This window comes from Pogoniulus pusillus, chromosome 28, assembly GCF_015220805.1.
Source record: "Pogoniulus pusillus isolate bPogPus1 chromosome 28, bPogPus1.pri, whole genome shotgun sequence".
NCBI lineage: Eukaryota > Metazoa > Chordata > Aves > Piciformes > Lybiidae > Pogoniulus > Pogoniulus pusillus.
In genome coordinates, this window is record NC_087291.1 from 18340315 (window position 1) to 18360463 (window position 20149).

A 20149-nucleotide genomic window follows, 5' to 3' on the forward strand; every position below is an offset into this window, starting at 1 on the left:
TCAAACGGTTAACACGGGTTTCTGTCTCTCTTTCCCTGGGTTCAAGTCGCCGCCGTTCAATCCAGCTGTTCCAGCCCGGGGCTCTCAGAAACGCAACACCGGCGCTGGGAGCCAGGAGCGGGCCGAGGATGGTGGCGGCTGTGCGGGGGCCGAAGGCCGCTACCGGAGCCCGGCAGCTGTCGTCCCACCGAGGTCTGCAAGCTTCAACCCCTCGCGGTGGGGCTCTGCACTTGGGCCTCGCCCGGCAGCGGCGCGGCCCCAGCCCGCCGCGGGGACCTGAGCCCGCGGGCTGCAGCCCGGCTAAGGGAGGGGTCGGGCAGCGCCGTGCCCCGGGGCGGCAGCGCCCGGTGTGAGGAGCTGGGCACGGCCCCGCCTCGGCCCGGTCCCCTGCGGGGCGGAGGGGAGCGCCCGGCGGCCTCCGCCCGCTGCTCCGGCGGCACGGGAGAGGCCAGCAGCTAGAGGGAGCTCCTCCGGACTGCATCCGCCCGTGCGCCCCGGCGGCTTCCTCCGCCCGCCCCCTCCCCTCCTTCCTTCCCCCGTGATGGCGGAGGACAGCGAGTCCGCGGCCAGCCAGCAGAGCCTGGAGCTGGATGACCAGGACACCTGCGGCATCGACGGCGACAATGAGGAGGAGGCCGAGCACGCCAAGGGGTAGGGGCACTGCGGGACGGGCGGGCGCAGCGGGGGCAGGCAGCCCCGCTAGGGCTGGGGGTGCCGCCGCGGTGCGGTGCGGGCCGGGCCGGGCTCTCCTCGCCGCCTGCTGCGGGCCAGGCAACGGAGCGGGGCCGTGAGGCTGTCAGCCGCGGGGCGGCCTGCGCGGCCCGGCCCGGCCCGGCGCTCCTCCGCGGCGCCTGCGCGTCTGCTGCCCGCGGCCGAGGCGGCCCCACCGGCGGGGCCCCGCGTCCCCCTCCCGGGCCGCCCACCGCCGCGGCTGGCGGCGTGCGAGGGCCCTTCGGTGCTCCTGCTGTGGCGCCCGGCGCCGGCCTCCGCCGGAGCGAGCGGCAGGGAGCGGGCCCCGCGGTGAGGGAGGCGGCGGCGCTTCCTGCCGGCCCCCGGCCCGGGGAGCGGGCCCGAGCGAGGAGCGCAGATGCTGCTGCGCTGCCGGTGCGTCGGCAGGACCTGGGCGCTTCTCGAGGGCTTCTGGCCGCTGGAAGCCCCCTGAGGAGGGCCCCGGTGCTGTGGGGAAATGCCTTGTTGGTCTCGGTGGGCTCCAGCGAGCGCCCTCTCGGCCTCCCGCACCCTGGCGCTCCCCTCCTCGGCCTGGGGACCCGAGCGGGCGCTGCCTGTGTGCGGACCCTGCTCGGCAGCACCTATTGTGCGGACGGCAGCGCTCCCTCCCTCGGCATCCCCGCGCTGCGCCGAGCTGGGCGCCGGTCGGAGCGGCGGCGGCAGCCCCTGCGCTCTGGTTGCCTTCGCTCCCGGCGCCCTGGCCGCGATCGGGCTCTGGCTGCCCGCAGAGCTGCGGCCCCGGCCCGGTGTCCCCGCGGCACAGGCTGCCGAGGGCCCGGCTCGCTTTGCAGCAACGTGCTTCAGACATCCGCTGCCTTTGCCTTCGCTTTCGGGGGGGGGAACGTGATTGCGGAGAGGAGGCTTTGTTGTTGCAGCGAGGAGTGGCTGGAGTAGCCCAAAATAGAAAGAGGTTAATCAATGCGCTGCCAGCAGCTCTCTGCTCCCGAGCGTCTGTTTGGGCTGCTAGGCAGAGCGTTTCTGCAGGCGCCTGGTGGGTGAGGATGCCAATCGTTGGCTTCTGCCCCCGGGATTTGCTTGGCAGTGAGCAGCTCTGTGTCTTGGATGTGGCAAGCGGCTCGGAAGGGCTGGCCCGGCTGCGGGGCACGGCAGGGCAGAGCGGCCGTGCTGGCTGCTGGCGTGCACGCCGGGGTAGCTGTGTCAGAAATCACCACAGGCATAGAGGGCCCGGGGAGGAGAGACTGAGACTGGAGATGAGGAAGAAATTCTTGCCGATGAGGCTGGGCAGGCACTGGCACAGGCTGCCCAGGGAGGCTGTGGCTGCCCCCTCCCTGGAGGTGTTCAGGGCCGGGCTGGATGAGGCCCTGAGCAAGCTGTGCTGGTGGGAGGTGTCCCTGCCCATGGGAGGTGTGGGAACTGGATGAGTTGCAAGGTCCCTTCCAACCGTTCTGTGAAACCTGGGATACTGCAGTGGGACAGAGTAGCGTTTAGCGCTCTCGGGGCTGTTGTTACACTGGTGTAAATACACTGCCGCTGAGGCATCCCGGACAGATGAAGGTGGTACTGCCAGCAGCAGAGAACGAGGGGTTTAGTTTGGCTTGGTGTTTTTCTTAACTGGTAGGAGCCAGCCTGAGGTGCCAGGCAGGTAGCTGGGCAGTGCCTGTCTACAAGTCAGTGGTACCTCATCCCTACTCCAGTTTTTCCTGTTTGTGTGCCAGGGCTGGAGCTGCCCTCTGCACTCTGGTTGGCTTTGGCCACAGGCTCTGGCTGCTGTGACAGCAAAGCATAAGAAGCAGCTGAGGAGCAGAGGATTGCACTGCCTGAGTGCTGGGTCACAGCTTACTGCTCTGCTCCAGCTCTGGGCTGGCTGCCCTCTGAAGGACAGCTTCTGTGTGTTGCCTGCTCTTCTCCCCACAACTTGTTTTTGCTGAATAGCCCAAATGTCTTTTCCTGAGTATTCCTCTGAAAAGGAGGTGGGTGCTTCCCAGCAATAGAGTTTCATTAAGGTAGGAGTAGATCACTCCAGCAGAAAAAGCCTCTTAAGTATTAATGTAACTTTTCTGTCCTGTTTCTGTTGCATGAAGACCAACACTGACTTCTGAATTACTTTGTTTTCCTCTGATCTTTGAGGATCTTGTTTGCTACTATTTGTCTGCAGGCTGAAGTGTGCAGATGGCATCAGGGAAAAAGACTTTGACATCCCAGCAAACACAGAGATCCACTTTTGATCTGGGGGATGAGCACCTGCTAAGAGGAGCCCAATTACTCCCTTTTTCCTCCTTACCATAGTTGATTCATTTTGGAGGCAGCTTTAAAGTCTGAGCTCTGAGGCCAGGTTGTATGTACTGAAGGGATTGCTGAGCAGACCATGATTCTGTCAACTGACTGGCTAAATTCTGAGCAGCCTGCACTGCTGCTGATCTCATCCCCTGCTATTTCAACTCCCTTTCTTCAGGAGGCAGAGCGTGTCTTGTGCAGCAGTCTCTAGTAGGGCTGCTCTGTAAACGAAGTTACTCTGAAGCTGTCTCTTGAAGATTGACCCTTGTAGTCCTGACCACAAGCCCCAGGCTCTGTGTGGGTACATATATGACCTGTTCATTCGTCTCCAGCGTTGCTGGGGTTTTCAGTGTGCTCCAGCTCTGAATGGATGCACCAGAAAATACCTTTTTATAGCTCTCAGCTATGCAAATGTCTTTGTCCCTCTGTTTCTGCTTCTGTTTTTCAGATGCAGGATTATGTATGTTGTGTGACTCATTGCTGCTCTCTTATTCTGTCTGCAGCTTGCTGCTGCTAGGTGCCTTGTGCTGTGCTTGTTCTGTTTCATAATAAAGTGTTGTTTACAAAGTAGTTTTGTTCCTGGCCCTGTAGAAAAATGGCTTTATTGCACCTGAACCCACCTGGCTGATCCTGGCTCTGTGAGGAGCCTCAGTTCATCCTCAGGAGCTGCTCAGGCTCACTGGCACAGAGCATTTAGTGAAGAGATGAGGAAGAGGCACAAGATGTAAACAACTCCCCCAGGCCCCAGGAATTATTTGCTGTGAACGGTGGCAGTGCTCAGTCTGAGCAGGTGAGGTTCACATCCCAGGAGCACAGAGGGAACAGAGCTGTGAGGGCTGTTTTAAAGCACTGCCACTTGGTTTCCATGCTCAAGAACCTTGTGTTCTCCATACTGAGATGTATGCCAGTGAAGTCCTCATCCAGCGAATAGCTTAGCAGTGATAGTTTGTTAGTAAGGGGAATTGGAAGGACTTAACCCTTTCCTTACTGTGAGAGTGCTGAGGCACTGAACAGGCTGCCCAGAGGGGAGGTTGAGGCCTGGAGACGAATACCCAAGGTCAGACTGGATATGTCCCTGGGCAGCCAGTTGGAGCTGTCCCTGCTGACTGCAGGGGTTCAGACAAGATGACCTTGGAGGGTCCCTTCCAACCCACTGCAGTCTGTGACTCTGTGAACCCTTCTTCTATCAGGATCTCCTTGCAGTGGGTCAGTCTAGCCCAGCTCTCCATTGCCTCATGCAGGGCTGGCCCTAGTGTAAATCAGTTTTGCTTGGAAGCTTGTTGGAGTCTCACCCATGTACACGAGGTCTGATTTTCAGGATCCAAAAGGCCTATTGAGCTGCTTCAGTAGGTGGTTCCAGAAGATATTGCAAAGAGCTCTTTCATCTAATGCAGAATTCAGTGTCCAAAAAGGCAATTAAAACAACACTGACAAACATCCACTGGGAGAGGACACCTGAGAGTAGAGCCAGGGGAGCCAGAACAGTCTGACCACCTGAGCTGGGTAACTGTGGTGCTCCTCCTGGTTCTCCCATGTCAGGATTTGCTTGGAGCTCCAGGAAGGGAGTCCCTCTGCCTTTGGCATGCTCCTCCCAAGTGCAGCAAGTGTCCCTGGATTTTGTTTTGGTGAAGAAATGCAGGGGGAAGCAGAAGTCTCTGGTTCTGTGAGTCTGTGATCATGTCAGAGCATTTTCCTCCCCTACCACCTGACACTAGGGAGAAGAGACCAGGGCCCATCTGCTGCCCTTCTGGGTGCCAGTGCAGCTGAACTGAGCTGGCTCAGCACCTGCCAGGCTGAGGCTGCAGGCTGCCTGGTGTAGGGCACTGCACTGCTGCCCTTGGCAGAGGATTCCTGTGTCCAGCTGTGCCCACGGGGCAACATTTCCTCTGCAGCCCAGTGGGCATCTCCCCAGCAGTGACCTGTGCCCAGCACCTCTTGTCTTTCCCGTGGGAGTCTCCATTGCCCTCCAGGTCTAAGTGTGAGATGAATCTCCTGGCATCTTTGTCCAGATGTGAGACATGGGATTGCATCCTCATGTCGCTGCAGCTGAGCAGACAAAGGAGAGCTCAGATCTTAGTCAGCACACCAGGAGGTTTAATTAAGAGAAAAGCTTTTAATAGGAGCCTTTGCCCTCAATCTCATTACCTTTGCATATCTTTCATGCTGTCGTGCCCAGCCTAATTACAGTGAGGCAGCAACAGAGTTCCTCACTTCCCACCACCTTCACTTCCAGGTTTAGAGCCTTTTGTTTCCTGGCAAGGGCAGTAAGCACTGAGGTGTCTGGGTTTGCTTTTGCCCTGGTTTGCTGGCTACCCCTGGTGTTGGACTAACCTGTTTACTCAGTGGAAGTTACTGCCTCTTGCCAAATCTCTGGGTTGCAGGCGTGCCTGCAGAGGTGAAGGACAAGTGGAGCTCTCTTGAAATCCTCTTTTTTACATTCTGTGGACTCTAACAGGGGGAAAAAACAGCATAGAGAGCTGCTCTGAAAGGTCCCTGGGTGACCTGTCAAACAAAGCTACCAATATTTGTTCTGCAGGAGGCACTGTGGAAGCTCTGAACGTGAAAGTTGGGAGCTGAGGACTGGGAATTCAGGTGAAAATCATAGAATCAAGCAGGTTGGAAGAGAGCTCCAAGCTCACCCAGCCCTGGCCAATCAACCAGACCATGGCACTAAGTGCCCCAGCCAGGCTTGGCTTCAGCACCTCCAGGGATGGGGACTCCACCACCTCCCTGGGCAGCCTATTCTGATGCCAGTCACTCTCTGAAGGAGCACTTTAGCCCTGGCTTCCCTCTTGCCCACCTGAAAATTGCACATTTCTGCATGAAAGAGACCTTGAGCTGGGCAAAGAACAAACTAAGATTATCCTGATGGAAGCAGAGTTTAGCTGGGGATAGCATTAGTGAGGCCTGACAAAGCTGCTTTTTCTCCAGAGCTGCCAGTACAGTTGGGTCATTATTTCACCAACCTAAACCAAAGAGTGACCCTCAGGTAATCTCAGCAAGCACAGTTCCCAGGGCTGGCACTGGGGCCAGCCACTGCTAAAGGGCAAGAAGAGAAGCAAGACTCAGGGCTTGGTGCCTGCTGAAGGTCCTGCTGGACTTGTGCTCAACACAGAGGCTCTTGGGAGGCCGCTCAGGAGCATAGAGGAAGCTTTTGTTTGCTTTTGGAGGAGGAGGATCTCTGGAGGTGTTCAAGGCCAGGCTGGATGAGGCCTTGAGCAAGCTGCTGTAGTGAGAGGTGTCCCTGTCCATGGCAGGGGGTCAGAACTGAATGACCTTGAAGGTCCCTTCCAACCCAACCCATTCTGTGACTCTGATTTCAAAACCATGGAAGAGTCACAGCTTTTCATCTTGGTTTTCATGGAACCATAGAATGGAGGTCACCTACTCCAGCCCTGCCATGGGCAGAGGCACCTTCCACTAGAGCAGGTTGCCCAAGGCCTCCCCTAGCCTGGCCTGGGGCACCTCCAGGGGGGCCTTGGTCTGTGCACATTTGGTTTTCTCACTGTCATGTTGCTAACCTCCTGCCAGGCCCCAGGGGTTGTGCTGTGCTTAAGTTTCTGTAGAGACCTTCAGACAGGTTGGGATTTGGGCATTCAAACGGGAAATAGAGAAGCTGTTGCCAGTCCCCTGGGTGGGCAGGGCAGGGCAGGGCAGGCAGCATCTTCCCTCTGCCGCAGGAGCTGTTCTCCCTGCCTCCCTGGCACAGCTCCTCTTGCTGCTGCTAGGAAATCATAGAATCATAGAATCAACCAGGTTGGAAGAGACCTCCAAGATCATCTCTTCTCTGGCCTGGCTGCTGCACTACCTCGCTCTGAGCAGGTCACTCTCATCTGTTCCCCATTGCCCAGGATCGACCTGATCCTTGATCTGATCCCTCACCCTCGTCACCCCCAGACTGCACTGCTCTCGAGGACTGCCCTGACCCAGGTGCAGGACCTTGCACTTTGCCTCACTGAACCTGCTGAGCCTCTCCTCAGGCCTCCTCTCCAGCCTGCCCAGGTCCCTCTGCCTGGCCCCATGCCAGCTTCAGTGCTGCCGAGCACAGCACTCGGCCTGGGGTCCCTGCACACCTGCTGGGGCTGCCTCAGCCTGGCTGCCTTGCAGGTGCATGCCAGGCCCTGGCAAGCACACTGCTCTCAGTTGTGTTCTGAGTTAAGATCAGTCTGATCTCTGGGTTCTGTGTATCTTGGTGCTCACCCTTCCTCCCCCCCAGATCCAAACCAAGCAATCGTTTGTTCCAGTGGCTTCTTTATCCTCCAGTGAGCACCACCCAAGCTCCAGCGGTGCCTTCAGCTCCATGCTGGGACACCAACTTCCTGAAGAGGCTTCAGTGCTGACTGACTCATTGCCTCCTTGCTTGCCTTCCATCTGAGAGCTGCCAGCACCTCCCACACTTGCCAATTCTCATCCAATCTGCAGTCTGGATCTTGGTTATTTGTTCAATTAGAGTCCCCTCAAGGAAGGACTTGTACCAGCAGAGTCAAAGCAGCCTAAGCCTGCCAGGGGGCTGGAAACAAACTCTCTTGTGTTTGGGGGGGATTGGTTGGTTTTTAAGGTGACCTCATGCTGCTTGTTTTCAAGCACACATATCTGGGTAGGTTTGGTGTCAGTCTCACTGAGTTAGTTTTGCCTTGCTGAGATTGAAGCAAGACTTCCATCACTGCTGAAGCTGCAGACAAAATGCCCTGGAAACAGAATGTTTGTGTTTGGAGTCTTCTCCAGTTCAGACCTGTCTGAGGGTGAGCATAAAGGGCAAAATCTACCGGGCCACTACGGTGCCTGCCTTTCCAAGGAGGGCACTTTGCTCACTGCTGGCACTTCCCTGAGCTCCTCCAAGCTCAGCTGACTTCAGGCATTCAACCTTGGTGTTGAGAATGGACTGAGAAGAGCACTGCCTGGCACCTGGTGTCAGGGTTTGACACTGCTGTGGAAACCAAATCAGAAGGCACTTGCAGGAAGTGCAAGTTCTCACATCGCTGCTCTCAGCTCCTTCCTTCCTTCCCCTTTCCAACTGCTGTTAGAGTCTTCATATTGAGATGCTTTTTTTTCCTTGCTTCACCTCTTCTGATGAGTTTTAAGCTCAGTGGTATTGATTTTTCTCATTGCATTCTCTGACTCTCTGGCAGAAGCCCTGGAGGAGATTTGGGAGCAAAGAAGAAGAAGAAGAAGCAGAAGAGAAAAAAGGAGAAACCAAATTCTGGAGGCACCAAATCAGATTCTGCATCCGACTCCCAGGAGATTAAAATTCAGCAACCTTCAAAAGTGAGAGCCTGGTTCTGTTTGATTCCTGCTTGCCTTGGAATTCCATTTTAATTTGTGCTGCTTTTTGTGCAAGTGGGTTGGTAGCTGTGCCTCAGCACGGCAGAGCTGAGCAGATGCCTCCTGTCCTGACTGCAGACAGGCACAAGGTAAGAGGCAGTGTTTGCAGCCTGTGTGGAGTCACCACCACACTGCTCTGCTCAGAGCTGGGGCTCAGGAGGCTTGCATGTGGAGTTTGGTTTGCTCTGCTCTGCTGAGACCTCACCTGCAGGGCTGCAGCCAGCTCTGGAGCCCTCAGCACAGGAAGGACATGGACCTGATGGAGAAGGTTTAGTGGAGGCCATGAAGTCATTTTGATGAAGTTATCCTCATAGCTCCAAGCAGGCTGCAGAGGAACTGTTTGCAAAGGCCTGCAGGGACAGGACCAGGGCAATGGTTTGGAATGAGAGCAGAGCAGATTGAGACTGGAGGTGAGGAACAAGTTGTGCAGCAGGAGGCTGCTGGAGCAGTGCCACAGGCTGCCCAGGGAGGTGGTTGAGGCCCCATGGCTGGAGCTATTGAAGATGAGGCTGGAGCAGGCTGTGAGCAAGCTGCTGTAGTGGAGGATGCCCCTGCTGAGTGCAGGGGATTGGGCTGGACGAGCTCTGGAGCTCCCTTCCAGCCCAGCCACTCTGATGTATGGGAGAAGCAGCTGGAGCAGTGAGGCTGTGCCCATGCTGGCACCATGACGCAGACATAGGAGTCACCTGCCCTGCCCTGTCCCAGCAGAACCCTGCCATCCCGATGCAGAAGCTCCAGGACATCCAGAGGGCCATGGAGCTGCTCTCTGCCTGCCAGGGCCCAGCCAAGAACATCGACGAGGCTGCCAAGAGGAAATACCAGTTCTGGGACACACAGCCTGTACCAAAACTCAGTGAGTCTAACTGGGCCTGGGCAGGGCACCTCTGCCTCCCTCAGCACAGCGGGGCGCTTTGCCAGCTCTGTGGCATCATCTCCAAGGCCAGTCTCGAGTCAGGACTGGGCCATCCCCATGGCAAAGGACAGGGGCTTGGCACCCCTTTGGGAAGAGAAAGGAAGGAGAAAGTCTGATGGGTTGGGAAAGAACTAAAGCAGCTTGAATGAAACAAGAAGATGAGATGTAGAGGTCCTGTGCTCAGAGGCCAAGAGGGCCACCAGCATCCTGGCTTGGATCAGCCATAGTGTGGCCAGCAGGGGCAGGGATGTGATTGTGTCTCTCTGCTGGGCACTGCTGAGGCCACACCTTGAGTGCTGGGTTTAGTTTGGGGGCTCTCACTCCAAGAAGGACATTGAGGGGCTGGAGTGTGTCCAAAGAAGGGCAAGGAAGCTGGGGAAGGGTCTGGAGAGCAGGGCTGGGCAGGAGCAGCTGAGGGCCCTGGGGGTGTTCAGCCTGGAGAAAAGGAAGCTGAGGGGAGACCTCTCTACAGCTCCCTGAAAGCAGGTTGGAGTGAGGTCGGGGCTGGGCTCTTTTCCTTAATATCAGGTGATAAGCAAGAGGAAATGACCTGAAATTGTGGCAGGGGAGGGTTAGGTTGGAGATGAGGAAAGATGTCTTTGCTGCAAGAGTGATCAGGGATTGGCACAGGCTGCCCAGGAGCTGGGGGAGTCCCCGTCCCTGGAGGTGTGCAGGGTCAGACTGGAGAAGGCTGTGAGCAAGCTGCTCCAGTGGAACATGTCCCTGCTGAGTGCAGGGGTTGGACTGGATGCCCTTTGGAGGTCTCTGCTAACCCAAGCCATGCCAGGGTTCTGGGACATTCCTTGCTCTGAAGGGCAGCTGTGAGCAGCAGCAGCAGCTGCTAACACTGAGTGTTCCTGTCACTTCCATAGTCATGAGGAAACACAGGATGGGAGTTTGGAGAGCTGGAAGCAAAGCCAGCAGTGTAACTCTGCTTCCTTTCCTCTGCCTTCTTGTGTCTTGCTCCTTCCCCCCCAAGATGAAGTGATAACCTCCCACGGTGCCATCGAACCCGACAAGGACAACGTCCGCCTAGAGCCATATTCTTTGCCCCAGGGTTTTATGTGGGACACGTTGGACCTTAGCAATGCTGAAGTTGTAAGTGCACCAATTTCTCTGCCTGTCTGGAAACTGATTGCAGCTTCCTCTTGCTGCCTGTGTGTGGATAAAGCTTGGGTTTCTCCCTGTGTGTTTTCAGCTGAAGGAGCTGTACACGCTGCTAAATGAGAATTACGTAGAAGATGATGATAATATGTTTAGGTTTGACTATTCACCTGAATTTCTGCTGTGGTGAGTAACAACTTCCCCATCCTGCCCTGGCTGGAGTGCCAAGGAGGCTGTTTTTATGACACCTTCTTAGGCAGTAATGTTGCCATTCTTTCTGTCCTGGTTCCAGGGCACTGCGTCCCCCGGGCTGGTTGCCCCAGTGGCACTGTGGGGTCAGAGTCTCCTCAAACAAGAAGCTGGTAGGATTCATCAGTGCCATCCCTGCAAGCATTCGTGTTTATGACAGGTAAAGTGCCTTCTGCCTTTTGGCTTCCTGAAAGGAAGGTGACAGGAACAAAACCTGAACCTGATACCCACTGCCATAGAGAACAGAGAGAGAGAGGAGCAGGCTGAAGAGAGCAGCGCTGGTCTCAGCATCCCAGAATGGCTCAGGCTGGGAGGCAGCTCACAGCTCCTCTGCTTCAGCCTCCCCACCCTGCCCAGGGACACCTCTCAGCTACACTCAGCTGCTCAGGGCCTCACCCAGCCTGGCCTGCAGCACCCCCAGGCAGGAGGCAGCCACAGCCTCCCTGGGCAGCCTGTGCCAGGCTCTCACCACCCTCACACTCAACAACTTCTGCCTCAGCTCCACTCTCCCCCTGCTCTGCCTCAGCTCCAAACCATTGCCCTTGGCCTGGCTCAGAGCCCCTCAGCACAAGTCCCTCTGCAGCCTTCCTGCAGGATGCCTTCAGGCACTGGCAGCAGCTCTGAGGTGCCCCTGGAGCCTTCTCTGCAGGCTGCACCCCCCCAGCTCCCTCAGCCTGTGCTCAGGGCAGAGCTGCTGCAGCCCTGGGAGCACCTTTGTGGCCTCCTCTGGCCTCACTCCACAGCTCTGTGTCCTTCTCCTGCTGGGGACAGCAGAGCTGGAGGCAGGATTGGAGGTGAGGTCTGAGCAGAGCCAAGGGGCACAATCCCCTCTCCTGCCCTCTGCCCACACTGCTCTGGCTGCAGCCAGCACTTGGCTGCCTGCTGGGCTGCAGGAGGCACTGCTGGCTGCTGGGGAGCTGCTCAGCACCCAGCACTCCCAAGGCTCTTCCTGCAGAGCTGCTCTCAAGGCCCTCAGTTCCCAGCCAGAGCTAGCAGAAACTTTTTTTAACCCTTTTTTGTTATTTTTTCTCCCTTATATCCCTCATGGGCTCCTTACAGTGAGCATCAGCAGTGAACTGAGCAGTCTGAAGACTCAGCTTGACGGGGTGCTGGATCCTCTCATTTAATCTACACAACCACTTAGAAAAGTTGGCCCAGGTGATCCTTGGAGTCCCTCCCAGGCTGGCCTGCTGTGACCCTGTGCAGTGCTGAGGGACTGCTCTCACTGCTGGGTGATCAGAACAAAGCCTTTTGAGGACAGTCTGCCAGCTGGGCTTCCTTGGCCAGGCCTGCAGACACTGCCAGTCAGAAGTGATAGCAGGTGGCATGTGCTTGGGTGCCATTCTGCATCTTCAGGTGAAGTAGCTGGTTGAATCTGGGCAGTTCTGCCAGAGGAGGGCTGCAGGCACCTCAGCTCCAGCCTGCCGTCCCCGTGCCGTGGAGCTTAGGCATCACAGGTGTACTTTGTCACAGGGCAGTTGGTTCTTACCTCTGATTCTTCTGTCACAGCATGGAAAACTACAGTTATGCAAAGCAAAACGCCCAGTCTGCAACTCTCCTGAACTTTCCCACCCTTTCTTGTCCTTGCAGTGTGAAGAAAATGGTAGAAATCAACTTTCTGTGTGTCCATAAGAAGCTGAGGTCCAAGCGGGTGGCGCCGGTGCTGATCCGGGAAATCACCAGGAGGGTAAACCTGGAGGGCATCTTTCAGGCTGTTTACACTGCTGGAGTGGTGCTCCCCAAGCCTGTGGCCACTTGCAGGTAAGCTGGGTCAGGTTCTGCATACTGCCAGTTCCATCAGCAGTCCTTTGGAGAAACACTCCAGCTGCTTGGATAGGAACAATGAAAGCCTAGCAAAGGAATTTGGTGCTGGGGCCTTGCCTAACCCAAGGCTTTTTTTGCTTGCCAGGCTGGGCTGTTTTGTTTCTGTCTGCCTTTGCCCTCCTTCCTCCCTCCCTCCCTTCCCTTTCCCCCCTCTCTCCCTCCCTTCCCTTTCCCCCCTCTCTCCCTCCCTTCCCTTTCCCCCCTCTCTCCCTCCCTTCCTCCCTCCACATCCGTGCTGAAATGCTGGAATAAAGAGCATTTGCTTATAATCCAGGCATGATGCCTCTTGAAAAGCCACTGCTGGGGTAGAGCTTTGCCTTTGGCTGCTTATAGACCTCCTAACAGAAGCAGAGAGGAGAAGGAGCAGTGTGAGGAAGGGGGGAAGTGGAAGCTGACACTTGCAGTACCACCTGGTGTCAGTATCCATTTCATTTCCAGGTATTGGCATCGATCACTGAACCCCAGAAAATTGGTGGAGGTGAAGTTCTCCCATCTGAGCAGAAACATGACCCTGCAGAGGACAATGAAGCTCTACAGGCTCCCTGATGTAAGCAGTGTCACTTGCAGAGGATCCCCACAGTGCTTGTGAGGCCCAAAATAACCTCCCATCTGTCCCTGCCAGCATGGGCTGTGCTGGGGGGGAAGCTGTGCTGCAGGGCAGCATCAACAGCAACAATCTGCAGGATGGAAAAGGCCTTAAGGGCTGCACTGAACAGAGGAGATTATTGCTGTAAATGGAGATCTGTGTGGGGAGCAGAGAGACATTTGGGCCTAAAAGCTTTAAACAAAGAGAGCAAAAAGCATAAGCCTTGGCTGCATAGGCAGGTGGGGCTGGTTTGAAGGTGCTTCAGAGCGTTCTGAGGATGCTGAGCCTGGGAGCAGATGACTGGGACAGCAGATCAGCAGTCCATGGCTCAGTGCTCCAGCTGAGAGGGGAGTGCTGGCTGCAGCCTCTGCTGCAGGGAATCCTGCCGAGGGTTGGGCTGGAAGTGAGCTCCAGAGCTCACCCAGTCCAGCCCCCTGCACTCAGCAGGGACATCCTCCACTACAGCAGCTTGCTCACAGCCTGCTCCAGCCTCACCTTCAATAGCTCCAGCCATGAGGCCTCAACCACCTCCCTGGGCAGCCTGTGGCACTGCTCCAGCAGCCTCCTGCTGCACAACTTGTTCCTCACCTCCAGTCTCAATCTGCTCTGCTCTCATTCCAAACCATTGCCCTGGTCCTGTCCCTGCAGGCCTTTGCAAACAGTCCCTCTGCAGCCTGCTTGCAGCCCCTTCAGGTGCTGGCAGGCTGCTGTTAGGTCTGCCTGGAGCCTTCTCCTCTGCAGGCTGCACACCCCCAGCTCCCTCAGCCTGTCTTCAGAGCAGAGCTGCTCCAACCCTCTGATCATTTTGGTGGCCACCTCTGGATCCTCTCCATCAGGTCCATGTCCTTCCTGTGCTGAGGGCTCCAGAGCTGGCCCCAGCCCTGCAGGTGAGGTCTGAGCAGAGCAGAGGGGCAGGGTCCTCCATCTCTGGCAGTGCCGCTTTGGATGCTGCCCAGGCTGCTTCTGGCATATTCCATAGCATAGCAGGAACCCTTTTTTAGTGAACCAAACTCTCTGGTTTGGTTCCAAAACCCAACTATTGAGTGAGGAAAAAAGGTCTTGTAATGAGAAGATGAGGAATGGGTTTGAACTGGCAGTGGGGAGATTCAAACTGGATGTTAGGAAAGGGTTCTGTGCAGTGAGGGTGGTGAGACACTGGCACAGGTTGCTCAAGGAAGTTGTGGAGCAAGGAATCAGCCTATGTCACATTGGGTAATTCTGTGCTCCACAACCTCCCTGGAGGTGTTCAGGACCAGGCTGGATGAGGCCTTGAGTGACCTGTTCTATTGGGAGGTGTCCTTGCCTATGGCAGGGTGTTGGAACTGGCTGAGCTTTGAGGTCTCTTCCAACCTAAACCATTCTGTGCTCCCATGATTTCTCTGACCTGGGAGGGCCCTGGCTGTTGGTTTTGTTTAGCTTGATGCTGCAAGTCCTCTTACTCCTCAGATATTTGAGGGTGTAAAGCAGGAGCTGAGCCCCTGCTGCTCTCAGCCTCCCTTCCCCTGCTGGCTGCCTGTGCAGCACACCCAGGCTGTCCCTCGTGTGCAGGGCAGCAGTTTTCAGAGCTTGAGGATTAATAACCAAATTAATTAGGTTTTAATCTTGGAGAGCTAAATATAGCTAAATATAGCTTGTGTCAAGTCTTGAAGACATCTTCAGTAGCCTAAAAAGGTGCAGTGGAGAGTTTGAAATGCAGGGTGTGGGAATGTTTTGCATGGAAACAGTGCAGGAAAAGAAAGGTTTAGAGAATGAAGGGTCTTAGAGTACAAACGGTGCCCAGAGAAACAGCAGCACTTTGTGCCCTGCTTGGCTTCCTTTCCCAGAAATCACAGGATCCCAGGCTCACGGGATGTCAGGGGTTGGGAGGGACCCAAGGAGCTCATCCAGTCCAAGCCCCCTGCCAGAGCAGGACCAGAGCAGACAACCTAGCTCAGGGCACACAGGAACACATCCAGACAGGCCTGGAAAGGCTCCAGAGAAGGAGACTCCACAGCCTCTCTGGTTGCCAGGGCTCTGGGACCCTTACAGGAAAGAAGTTGCCCCTTGTGCTGAGCTGGAACCTCCTGTACTGCAGCTTCCATCCACTGCTCCTTGTGCTATCCCAGGGAGCAGTGAGCAGAGCCTGTCCCTCCCCCCCCGGCCAGCCCTCAGAGACCTGCAGACATTTATCAAATCCCCTCTCAGTCTTCTCCAGACTAAGCAGCCCCAGGGCCCTCAGCCTCTGCTCATAAGCCATGCCCTCCAGTCCCCTCATCATCCTCGTAGCCCTCTACTGGACTCTCCAGAAGATCCCTGTCCCTCTGCAACTGGGGAGCCCAAACCTGAACACAGTATCCCTGACTGCAGCAGCAGAATGAATTCTGGAGAGCAGAGCACATCAGATCCCCTGCTTAAACTACAGCCAGGGCAGAGATGTGCAAAGAGCAAACAGCTGCCCTGGCAAGCAGCTTCCAGCAGGCAGCCCTGCAGGAGTCCCTGTGCCTCAGACAGGAGGTGGTTTTTAGGCTGGAGCCAGGAGCTTCTCCCATGGAAAGGAAAGGTTTCATCTGTGTGCTCATGGTTTCCTTTTAGGTCTTGTACTGTTAGTTTTCCTTGAGGCTCTTGGGTTTGGTTTGTTGTCCTAAGCAACAGGGTTTGTGTGCTCTGAGCATCTTGCACCTCACATTCAGGCTGTTATCATAAACTCCTGCCACACAGCTTGGTTTATCCAGGCCATACTCTGCTGTCCCCAGCACCCAACCCTGCTGCTTGCATGTTAACCTCTTTCCTTAGCTTCCTTGGAATATCCTTGCCACTGGAGCTCATCTCTTTCTGAGAGGAATTAATCATTGCTAATCACTTGAATTGCAAAGGTTTTTCAGACCCAACAAATGCTTTCATTAACAAGCAGCAGCAGCACCTATGGCTGTGTTTGTGCAGCTACCTCTGGGTATAAAAGATAGAGCTGGGGCTTTTTCTGAGTGTTAAATCTCTCCAGCAAGCAGCTTTCTGGCAGAGCTCTGTAGGATAAGGACAGGAGTGTTTGTTTCTGCTTTCCTGCCTCACTGAGGTCCTGAGCCAGGATACTCAGAAATGAAGACTGACCTGGACAGGCTGTGTGCAGGTCAGTGACAGTAGGGATCTCTTTCCCTGGAGAAGTGAAGTTGCTTCAGTGATGAAATAAAGAGACTGAGGTGTCCCAAAGCGTCTCAGTGGTGGGAAGAGAGAGGGCGTTCAGTGCTGAGAAGAGAGGTGCTGGGTTAAAGCAGGCTGCTGCTGAATGCTGGAGCCCACACGGCGAGTGCAGCCTGCTTCTGTGTGCACTTTGCCTTCCAAGCTCTTCATCTTTCTTCCTCTTTTGTCACATTAAGGCCACAAAGACTTCAGGCTTGAGACCAATGGAACAAAAAGATACTAAAGCAGTACAAGAACTAATCAACACTTACTTGAAACAGTTTAATCTGGCTCCTGTGATGGATGAAGAAGAGGTAGCCCACTGGTTCCTCCCTCGGGATCACATCATTGACACCTATGTAGTAGAGGTAAAAGCTGCTTGTGTGCTTCCTGAGTGTGTGTGGATGCCCATCCAGCTCAGCTGCCTCTCAGGTGCAGGCAGCATGAACTAAGCCTGCTGTGGTTGGAGCTGGGTGTTGTGACTGCAAACAATGTTCTTTGCATTGCATTCCATCACCCAGGAAAGGTTTGGGGCTGCTTTCCTAACAGGAAGAGTTCTGGAATCTCAGAGTCCCACCAGTGGGGAGGTGCTGTGAAAGCTTGTCAGAGACTTGAGCTCTCTGAGTCCCTTTGGTGCCTGCTGGGCTTGGTGGGACTGCAGTGCTGCCACCAGCCCCGTCCAGCAGCTGTGCTGTGCTTGCTGGCTCAGTCAGTAGAGCTGATGGAAGTCTGCTTTGCACACCAGCTCAGTGTGGAGTTTCAGGCAGCTGAGGAGATGATTCCTTCATGTCAGCTCAGATTGTAAGGATGGGCTGTTGGAAAACACTTTCCCTGCTGGCTGTGGAGTGTGCTGTGCTAGCTCTGCCTGCAGCAGGCTGGGCTTGGGAAGCAACCTGAGGTGCTCTGGCAACTGGTTGTCAGAACACTCCTGGTGTAAGAGACGAGAAAATGCTGCATGCTGCCCCTTATGAGGGGCCATGCCAGGCTTGAGCTTGGCTGGGATGTGTGGCTGCATCCTTGGCAAGAGCCGTGGCCAGGGTTGCCTCTTACACCAGAATGCTTCTGGTGTGCAGAGCTGCCCTGCCAGCCTGGCCAGCTGCTGAGCAGCTGCTTCTTGCTGACTGACCTCTGCTTGTCTTCTGTGGCAGGGCTCCACTGGTACCTTGACAGACTTCCTGAGCTTCTACACGTTGCCCTCGACAGTGATGCACCATCCAGTCCACAAGAGCCTCAAAGCTGCCTACTCCTTTTACAACATTCACACAGAGACTCCCCTCTTGGACTTGATGAATGATGCACTCATTATAGCAAAATTGGTAAGTGCCAGGGCTGGGCTGTTTCTGCTGCTTGCAGACAGTTGTTCTGGGGGGGCTGGCAAAGTGGTAGCTGGCAGCAGCGTGCCCAAGCTCTTGGGAGCTGGTTCCATTCACTGGCCACAGCAGAGTGCAGCTGATGGGTCGTGGGCAATACCTAGGTGGCTTCCGTCACTTCATTAGCCAGCTTCTTGGCTGTTGTGTGCCACCCCCATGGGAAGTGTCCTTTGTGTGCCTCTTGAAAGTGCAAAGTCAAACTTCAAATGTGTTTTGCTGTTGCCAGAAAGGATTTGATGTGTTCAATGCACTGGACTTAATGGAAAACAAAACATTCCTGGAGAAACTCAAATTTGGGATTGGAGATGGAAATCTGCAGTATTATTTGTACAACTGGAGGTGTCCTGGCATGGAATCTGAAAAGGTAGGGGAGATGCAAAAGGGTTTCTGAACCCTGGTGGGTCTGGTGGTACCTGATGTGCACTGCCTACTGTGGGCAGAACTTGGAATGTGACTTCTTTTACTTGGTCATGTTTAAGATCACAGAATGGCAGGGGATGGAAGGCAGCTCTGGAGATCACCCAGTCCAGTCCAGCCCTGCTGCCAGGGCAGGGCCACACAGAGAAGGTCACACAGGAACAGCTCCAGGTGGGCTTGGAATGTCTCAGAGATGCAGACTCCACCACCTCTCTGGGCAGCTGCTCCAGGGCTCCAGCTCCCTCAAATTACAGAAGTTCCTCCTCATATTCATGATGTGCCACTTTGTGCCCCTTACCTCTTGTCCTGGCACTGGCACCACTGAGCAAAGCCTGGTCCCATCCTGCTGCCATCCACCCTTGCAGTATTGATCAGCTCTCCCTCAGGCTGCTGTTCTCCAGGCTCAACAGCCCCAAGGCTCTTACTTGTCCCATCATGGGGCTGCTCCAGGCTGCCCAGCAGCTCTGTAGCCCTTTGCTGTCCCCTTTGCAGCCAGTCCCTGTCCCTCATAACTGGCCCTAGGACCCCAGGGTGGCCTCAGCAGAGCAGATCTGTACCTGAGTTGCTGTTTCACTTTACTGCCATGCAAGAAGCAAACTCCTTAATGTGTCTGCTTCCTTCAGGTCGGGCTGGTGTTACAGTGAGGACAGGTGCTGGGGGAGCTCTGAGGTCGTGGTCTGAGTTCATCTGATCTCCATCTCTCTTGGAACTCTGTTGTTCAGAGGAGTAAAAGCACAACGCCGGTGACGCGGAAACAGTCTCCATTCAACCTCACCAACCAAGACATCCATTTGTGACCAAGCCTCTGCATTTCCAGCTAGCTCAGAAGGTTCACCAGACTCTTCTCTTGCCCACGGAGGGAGAAGCACATTCATTACAGTTTCAAAGCTTAGCTTGCACCTTGATGAGAAGGGTTTGGGTTTATTTCCACCCTGTAGAAAGGACCTGTTTTGTACCAAGTGGACGCCAGCGGTGGGCAGGGCAGAGCCAACCTTGGCTCCGGGCTGGAGGAACTGCTGCATTTCTGTTTACTGAGTGGTGGTGTCCATGTGTCCATGCCAGGGGGGGTGAAGGACACAGGCCTCAGCACCTTGGCTTAGTTCCTTCGCCCGGGGGGAAGCTGAGGAAGGGCGCCAGGCCTGCAGGGGGAGGGGAGGCCTGGCTGGGTTGTAGCTGGAGTAGTGTGGCAGTTCTGGTGGAGCTGCTGCCTTTGGCTCTCCAGAGGCAGCACTGCCAGGTGAATAAAAGCAGGAGATTCGTACTCTGATCTTGGGCAGTGCAGTGGATTGATTGGCATCGCTCTGCCTGGCTGAATGCTCCTCCTTTGCTGTCCTGACTTCCCGGTTTGTGGCACGAGCCCTTAGCTTTCCCTCGGCAGAGCAGCTTCAGGCTGTGTGTGGCTGCCAGCAGCAGCTGTGTGTGGCTGCCAGCAGCAGCTGTGTGTGGCTGCCAGCCCTCTGGCCCTGCTGGCGGGAGGAGCAGCGCCGGAATGCTCGCCACGCTTCTGCGGAGTTGCACATCCTCCTTCGTCTCCGATTCCCTGGCAAGCCTGCCCCTGGTGACCAGTACCTGCTGTAAATATGTACTCTCAGACTCTTCCTGCTAGTGTTTTTACCCCGACTGTGGAACAGCACCAACGAGGTTTGCTCTCTGCGTGGCTGGTGAGCAGAAGAGGAAGAGCTGTGCCCTGCTCTCTGGGCAGCCTGCTGCAGCGTGGGAGGGCTGGGCTGTGGGGGAGGGGGAGAGCTGTTCTCCTGCCCTTGCCGACGCTCAGCAGCCAGAGCAGCTCCTGAAGCACTTTATGGTCCAGCGAGGTGTGGCAGCAGTTCTGCCAGCGGCAGGGCCCTGGGCACCCGGAGGAGCTGCGGTGAGGAACTGTCCCAGCGGGAAGTGCCAAAGCCTGGCAGGGAAGCCTCTGTGCTGTCGGCATCTCTTGAATGTGACTTGAATTTCATCTCCTGAAATGCAAATGTCTGAACTGTCCTTTTAACCATGCCTGTAACTCTGACAGCAGATTTTGCTGGAAGTTGAATTCTGTACCTGAAAAGAGGAGTTTAGATGAAGATCAGTTTGTGTCTTCTTCCTCCCTGCTAGCCCTGCCCAGCTCCTCCTCGCTCTGGGGCTTTCTTTCCCCCCTGCTCCTTTCCTGCTGCACCAAGGGTTTGCGGTTTGGGTTCTTGCTTTGTGGTGAGAGGATCCTGCCCTGGAGCCATCGATCAGCCCTCTCCCTCCCTGCTGATAGCTCTG

The 20149-nt window shown here is 55.7% G+C and overlaps 1 protein-coding gene across 1 annotated transcript; it reads left to right on the plus strand.

The window, feature by feature from the left end:
- Positions 1–482: 482 nt before the first annotated feature.
- Positions 483–19965, plus strand: NMT2 (N-myristoyltransferase 2). Its single transcript, XM_064166869.1, has 12 exons — positions 483–651; positions 8094–8229; positions 8995–9139; positions 10179–10297; positions 10398–10489; positions 10596–10712; positions 12143–12313; positions 12815–12923; positions 16313–16483; positions 17264–17431; positions 17712–17849; positions 18526–19965. The coding sequence occupies exons 1-12, from the start codon at positions 542–544 to the stop codon at positions 18544–18546; spliced, it is 1497 nt and encodes a 498-aa protein (XP_064022939.1). The 5' UTR covers positions 483–541; the 3' UTR covers positions 18547–19965.
- Positions 19966–20149: the final 184 nt, after the last annotated feature.